Raw genomic sequence first — 7736 nt, 5'->3', positions numbered from 1 at the left:
GTTTTAGGTATAACTGTGGGATTTGACGACGCTAAAAACCACATTGGCGTTTTAGCGATAGCACCTCCAGTGCCCCTGCAGCATTGTGTTTCGGCCCAGTTGTGCAACCAACCAACCTGTGGTTCTGACCCACTTTCCGGTCTCATCCGTCATGCCGAGAATCCCGGCGACTCTGATTAATTTCCCATGAATTCCATTTATTCCTCCCAGGCCGTTAAGTCATCATCGCAGACTTACCTGCTCCACCGTGCTGCGGGCGCGCAGGCCGGCTGCATTTGAATATTTCATTATGGCACGATAATACCTTAAATATGCCACAGGATATGATTTATACAGGGTCACAGAAGACATTCGCACGTTCCTGTGCCTTGGTGTAATCGCCGCAGGTTATGATCGGTGACCCGACGTATGAATATAACGTCATATGATAAATTAGGAATGGGGAGACTCTGGGAATGCGGCTGTTTTTTTTTCCAGACAGATGCTCACACAGAAAGGAACTGTGCTCCTATGGAAACTTGTAGCATTTACATCTGTTTGGAGGATGTGGGAAAAAAGTCTTGAATTCATTTTCCTTCCCTCTTCAGACTGATTAGTGGGGTTTTTTTAGGGGGGGAGAAGGATAATGCAGCTTTCAAGGAGCTACACTTAGACTCCACAAAGTGATCAGTGAACAACATTTCACCCAGCGGTTAGCCCAGCTTATCAGCATCACAACTTAGAGTTCAACAGCAACCAGCTGTGGGAAGCAATCAAGCTCAGTGTAACTGAATGCTCTTTATTTTTAAATGATAGGGAGCAAAGATGGGAAATTAAAGGCTGTTCAGCAAAGTCATATTAAATGACATCATGGATGCGGCTGGGATTTATCTTTTTTTTATTATTATTTTTAAACCAAAACATATTTTTTCCTTCACACACTCTTACAGTTGAATCCAGAAGTTTACATACACCGAATAAATGGACACACCTTTTCTTCTCGTTTCGCAAAGTAAAATCAGATCAAATGTCTCTTGTTGTCAGAATTACCAAAATTATTTCTATTGGCAAAATGTCACGATAACGAGAGAAGAAGAACGTGTCATTACAATCCACATTGAGCTGGCGTAAGTTGAACTGAAGGGCAGCAAGACCAAACGTAAACAAAGGACGATACGAACCACAGTACTCCATGTGGCCGCCCTGGGTTCGAATCCCATCCTTGATGTCGATGCTGCATACCTTCCCCCCTTCTTTCTCTCTCTGCCCATTTCATGTCTGGTAACTGTCAATAAAGACCACTAGTTCCCAAAAAAAGTAAAGAAGATGACTGGACTTAAGCTTTAGGAATATTCGGGCTGCCGCAAATGTTTAAAATTGAGATGCTATTTTAAAATGGAATAGCTTTGGTGATAGCCGAACTGCTTTTAGCAAAACTTGAACACAATAATACTGTTTTCCAGCGTCCCATCAGATTGTTTTTTTAAGCAGAAATTAACATCATGTGGGCCAAGAGAAGCAACTTTGTCGTCCGTCGCTGTTATTTGAAGATGTAGCTAGTGCGTCAATTCACCGACGTACCAGAAACACACACATGATAGTAAAGATTGGACTTTTGTAATAATAATAATACTAATAATAATAAAGAATGTGTTAACAGTTTTACCCCGTTGAATTCTATTCAATTAATTAATCAAAATGAAATTAAAGTCTGACATTCAAAAAACCACCTCATCCTAGCTTGACTAACACTTAATGAATTTGCTCATTGTAAAAGCTAATGCAGTAAATGAAACCAAGTGACCAAATTAGAGTTCAGTGACACTTTTCCATGGCAAACCTCTTATTCAGTTGAATAATTTTTATGTAATTTTTTCTGAGGGGAAAAACCCCCCAAAAAATAGTAGTGCCAATGTTTGGTTTGACACATTGGGAGCTTGATTATTAAACAACCACAGCATCAGAAGATTCAAGGGAACAATTCCCTTGTGATTTCGCTTCCAATGCACCACGAGACATTTGTTTATTGCTACTCTACGAATCAGTGGAGCACAGCGAGAGGAGAGAGTAATTACAAATGCAGATCCCCAGTAAGTGTCTGGAAGGTATGTTAAAAGGTCCTTGAAATGATATAATTTAGGCCTAGCTTGATTACATATAAAAGGGAGATGAGGAGGAAATACTTCTGATTTATTCAAGCAAACAAATAAAAAGCCCTGGAAGCATATGAAAAGCAGGCATCTGCATCACTGTTTTGCTTCAACCAGAACTTGAAAATAAAAACTGAAAAAAACTCATTTGGTTTGTCCGCCTGAAGTCTAGCCCGTGATCTTTCTCCAAACATTTACAATTCCTCATTAAAATCTTATTTTCACTGCATGAACATTATCTTTTTTATTAGAATAATTTCTTATTAATGAAGCCAAGAACTGAGATTTAGTGTGCCCACTGAGCCACATTATCCATGTTTTATTAGCGGGCTCTCTAACATTAGCCAAGATTAATGTGGAGAGGAAGTCGCTGATTGAACTGCACTCCAACCGGTCAGATGTCACCCGCAACCTCTTCAAATATCTCTTTAGAGGCTGGATTAAGAGAAATCTATGACACTTGGGCATGATTTAAAGAGTTTCTAAAATGCAATATGTAAAGGCCAAGAAACATTTGAACTCCTTTAGCCTTAACTTTGGATTTGAAGATCTTTTGAAAGCCAGCCTGGCGGGTAGCTGTACCCTTTATGTAACGCTGTATGGGTTTTGTAATTCTTTGGACAGTCCAAAATTGCTCTTAATGACATGGTTAAAAATGCTGAAGTACCAACAGTTTTTTTATGTAGATATAATCACAAAATACATTTTAGTTGAATTTAAGTTAACAATTGCATTGAATTTCCACAATAAAATAAATAGTTTGGTGCTTGGCTAACTCCCTTTAGCAAATTGTTCAAAAACAACAGCCTTTTTTTTTTTTACTTAAATTTTATTAATTTTTACACAGCAATTACACAGCCATACATCAGCAATAACTAACAAGTGTTGACAGTGTGAAGCTTTTCTTTTGTTGTGAACTGTGAAGGGCCGGGACATTCTCCTTCTGTTTGCTGATTGGCCCGCTAAAAATTCTACCTCAGACAATCCAAGTAAACATGAGAAAGCCCAGACTGTGCTGTGAAGCGAGATTTGAATCGAGCGCAATAGTGCAGGCAGGGTTAGCTGCTGTTTGCGGACATCACTTGTGCTACAAATTTACGGACGTACCAGAAACACAAAGCAAAGGTTCCTCCTTGGGATTTTGTATGTAAAAAAGAAAAACACAATTTATTGTGTTAAAACTTTTAACCGAAAATCTAATGGACAGGTCTCCAGTCCATTGCATAAGTCTCAACCCAACTTTTGTATTTAAAATGTTCTAAATTTTGATATTTGACTCCAAACAAACAATGTGATATTTCTTTTCTCTTCATGGTCTGCCTTTGCGTGTGAGAAGGCCATCTTGGGTACCTGGCACCTGATGCACTGGGACAAATGGAGTGCAAGCAATGCAGCTTTCCACTCTGATGCATAAATGGCACACAGCCATATTCTCAGCAATGCCAACTTGAAATGTAAAGTATATATATATATATATATATATATATATATATATATATATATATATATATATATATATATATATATATACACATATATATATATATATATATATATATATATAAAAAAGCCTTGGTTTGAGCTTTGATTTCCCTAGCCAAATTCACTTACAGTAGAGACAGCGAGCCAGACGTTCTGTTCTACATGTCAGCATAGCAGCTTCTCCCCTTGCGCTCAACAAGAGGTGTCCAGTGTGAACATGTGGAAGAGACGGATCTCCATGACCCACTTGGAGTGCCGCCTGTGCGTACGACTGAAGACATCAGTGTGACCTTTGCTGCAGTGCTACACATGGAGATAATGATTCTCTGCAGAGACACTGAAGTGTAAATGAGGGCTGCTTTTCAGTTTGCTATAGAGCATAATCAAGGCTCTGCTCTGGCACCTCAGGATGGAAATTAGCCGGAATGAGGCGGTGAACTGTGAAGGGCCGGGACATCGTGGGGACAGAGCTCACTCATACACATTTACAAACTCACTGATACGTTCCCCATGTGCTCAGGCACGCTCGAGGTATTTGCTCTGCAAGGCACCTGTGTTCAGCCCATATGTGCTCAGCAGCAAATTTGGTTTAAAGAAAGTGTAGACAATGTCTTGATGTACAGACTGATGTTTTGATCAGCATTACCCGAAAATCTTGGTGAGAGATGTTACCGAATAATGAAGGCAAATAAATCAAACAAATAGAATGATTTTCTTTAAAAGTAGTGTTTCACACTGAAACTGAGCATGTTTCAGGTTTATATAATACCAACAGTCTGGTCTGTAGGAATCTATGAAAAGGGAAATTCTGTTCAGGTAGATGTCAGTTTTAACCTTCATGTATCGTTGTTGAAATAATTTCACAGGTTGGGATGCATGCTTACATCTTCATAGTTCTGCTCAACTTCTTCCGCAGGTGGGCTAGCATCTGGACGTAAAGATGTCTGCCTTTTGCAGCGCTTAAAAACAGCAACAACAACAACAAAAATAGCAATAGCAATAAAAGCAACAACAAGAAAACCAACAGCAATCAGTTCGGTCTTGTTCCTTCCAGCCGCCTTTGCTTCATCCTGTCCTCTGTCCTTGTTCCCTGAAGAGCAGAAGCCACTGGTGTATTTAGTATTTTGTCAAATTTTGTCAAATCCTCAAGCAAATACACGTCAAACCTATTGATCAGCTTTTCAGTTATGATGAATTAAACAGTTGGGGTTTAACCTTGATTTAAAGAAACTCAGTGTTTTGGCTGTTTTGAAGTTTTAATTTTTCCAGAAAACTGGAAAACAGCTTTCTGGAAAACAGCCAATCAGACTTCAGTGAGAACACCAACAGCGGTGTTCAGATTAGCTGCAGTTGTCTGATTGACTTTTGGTTTTTTTTTGGCCTACATGTGAAGACACTGTTGCAGTAATCAATGTGACTAAAGATGTAAATCTTGCTGGGACATTAGTTGTTAACCTCAGAAATGTTCTTCAGGTGATAGAAGACTGTCTTAGTAACTGTCTTTATGTTGCTCTGAATGTTCAGGTCAGAGTCCATCATCACACACAGATTTCAGACCTGATCTCTGGTTTCCAGCTGTAATAACTGAAGCTATTCCTCTTTAGGTCCAAGGATAATAACTTCAGTTTTGTTTCTGTTCAGTTTTAAACACAGTAACTCATTTATTTTCTCTTGTTTTCCATAATGCATTATTTTAGTGAAAACAGCGTCACGTCTGATACATTTTTTACTTGAATAAAAGCAGTCAGGTGATTTTGTACTTCTATTTACTTCCAGAACAACTCACCTAGTTTCACTATCAGGTTGATGGTGCTGATTAGCTCTTTGGACAGAGTGGCTCTCTTCTCGTTGCCATCTTTAGAAACGACCCGACACTCGTACGTTCCTGTATCGTTGATCATCATGTTGCTCAGAATCAAGGACAGGTCTCCATGATCCACAGCCTTCAGGTCAACTCTGTCTTTAAAGGATGGAGACTGGTATTCTGGGTCAAACTGCCCATCCCTGTACAGTAGAATATATTCTGACCCCAGGTCAGTTCTGCTCCAGTTTACAACCAGAACATGTTGGTTCTCAGCGGCTCCACACGGCAGAGTGATGTTTTCTCCAGGTTTGGCAGTTATGTTTCTCTGATCTGCAGGACCAGAAACAGTTTAACAAAGAACAATGAGTAATCCATTTTTGATGCATCACCAACTTTGTTTATGAAGCGTTTCAAACACCAGTCACAACGGAAGCAAAGGACTGAACATTGGAGATAAATAAGATTAAAGAGATCTTCAAAATAGCTTGACAAAACACAGCAATGTGAATGAAGTAAAAACTCAATGCAACACATGACAAAACAAAGCAGTAAAACACATCAAGCCAACACCCTCCCATGTGAAACATACCAGCAAAGACAACACAGACGACCAAAGCACCTAGCAGTGATCCACTTAGGAAGACGTCCATGTTCACGCTCAAACTCTTACTATGAGTTTAATTCTCTGAAGAGCAACAGTGAACTGTTTTTAAGTTTAAACTCTAAGAGACAAACTTTTAGGTGAGTGAAGCATACAAGAGACGAGTCCAAGAGGAACAAGGAAGTGACGACAGCAAGAGGAACAAGGAAGTGACGACAGCAAGAGGAACAAGGAAGTGACGACAGCAAGAGGAACAAGGAAGTGACATGGCGTGTTCAGTGAATGCAAGCGTTTATAAAATTAGGAATTTAAACGTCTTTCACTGGTTTCAAGATCAAAACTGAGAATATAGCAACAAAATGACACATGAGCAGTGTGTGTTTATCCTGCAAATCACGGATAGACGCGTATAAATCATGTGTAAATCACTCGACTTCGAGAGAAACAAACTGTGACTACATTTCCTCTGAGTAGTTGAGGTTTTATTCGTCTGGTCTGGTGTGAACACATCAACATTGGGTTCAATCTGAAGTATTTTACCATGAAGGCAGCAGAAAAACAAGGAAATCTGCCCATAATTGTAATCTTTTTATGTCAACATTACTGAAACTGGAGCAGTAAGTTACCGATATTAAACCAGGGAAACTCATCATCAGAAACAGCTGTGGATTTATGGTCTGACTTTGCTTTATAGCAAATATAATAATATAAACTTGAACAGGTTATGTAAACAGAAAAAAGTTTATTCATTAGTTGTTGGAAATTTAAATATATATATATATAGCCTCTGGTAGAGGCTCCCAGGCCTCTACCAGAGCTTGAGGGTTCTGCTCAGTATCTTGGCTGTGCCTAGAACTGCACATTTCTGGACATTAGATGTCAGATGTTGTTCCTGGGATCTGTTTTAGCCATCGCTCCAGTTTGGGGGTGACTGCCCCGAGGGCCCCGATGACCACAGGCACCACTGTGGTCTTCACCTTCCAGGTCTTTTCCAGTTCCTCTCTGAGGCCCTGGTATTTCTCCACTTTCTCGTTATGTAAATCGGTTACTCTTATGAATGAATAAGCAGGAAGTCTTAATCTCAGATAGCTGTTCTAAAGCAACTAAAGAGTGAGTGAAACATGAACCGGAAGTGTTCTGGCTCCTACCGCAGTGGTGGATGTCGGTTCATTAACTGTTGCTGTAGATCCACGTGTAAATGTCTGAGCAGAGCTTTTATTTTGATACTCCACTTCTGCTTGTTGGCAAGCTAATTTGCATGTTGGCAAAAATATTGAGCTTGGACATAAATATTTAGTTATCAAGCTAAACATTTAGCTTGATAATATTTAGCTTGAAATATTTAGCTTGCTGAAAAATAGCTTGTTAGCTAAATATTTAGCTAGCAAGCTAAACATTTGATTTGGAAATTTAGTTGGGAATTAAATATTTAGCTTGTGATTTAAATATGTAGTAGTATGTTTTTTACAGTTTTTTATGTTTTAAATAAGACAAAAATAAAAACTAAATTCTTTATGTTTTCAATTTGCTAACTTAATCCCGGTTTAGCTGATACCAGAGTTTGACCCAGTAGAAACACAGAGAACTGGTGCCGGATGAGCACAGGATAAACAGTGAAACTGGTGTATAAGGCCCCATTGTGTACTAAGCTATCATTCTTAGGTATTAGTTACAATTTGTCTGATCAAAAAGCAGAAAAACAGGTTAAATCTGTAATGAA

The 7736-nt window shown here is 39.0% G+C and overlaps 1 protein-coding gene across 1 annotated transcript; it reads right to left on the bottom strand.

Annotated features, from left to right (window-relative positions):
- Window positions 1-3666: 3666 nt before the first annotated feature.
- Window positions 3667-6191, bottom strand: LOC106910404 (V-set and immunoglobulin domain-containing protein 1-like). Its single transcript, XM_014977021.2, has 3 exons — window positions 6005-6191; window positions 5398-5745; window positions 3667-4701 (listed from the first exon to the last, which is right to left on the bottom strand). The coding sequence occupies exons 1-3, from the start codon at window positions 6063-6065 to the stop codon at window positions 4472-4474; spliced, it is 639 nt and encodes a 212-aa protein (XP_014832507.2). The 5' UTR covers window positions 6066-6191; the 3' UTR covers window positions 3667-4471.
- Between the last annotated feature and the right edge of the window lie 1545 nt (window positions 6192-7736).

This window comes from Poecilia mexicana, unplaced genomic scaffold (assembly GCF_051168715.1).
Source record: "Poecilia mexicana isolate PSO_F unplaced genomic scaffold, ASM5116871v1 scaffold_6, whole genome shotgun sequence".
Classification (NCBI taxonomy): domain Eukaryota; kingdom Metazoa; phylum Chordata; class Actinopteri; order Cyprinodontiformes; family Poeciliidae; genus Poecilia; species Poecilia mexicana.
Note: the sequence above shows the minus strand (reverse complement) of the source record. Positions and strands in the feature narration are given on the sequence as shown.

Coding starts and splice junctions, on each gene's coding strand:
- LOC106910404 (XM_014977021.2), bottom strand. CDS start 6,065: ATGGACGTCTTCCTAAGTGGATCACTGCTAGGTGCTTTGGTCGTCTGT. Junction 5,746..6,004: donor CGTCTGTGTTGTCTTTGCTG/GTATGTTTCACA, acceptor CTGGTCCTGCAG/ATCAGAGAAACATAACTGCC. Junction 4,702..5,397: donor CAACCTGATAGTGAAACTAG/GTGAGTTGTTCT, acceptor TCTGCTCTTCAG/GGAACAAGGACAGAGGACAG.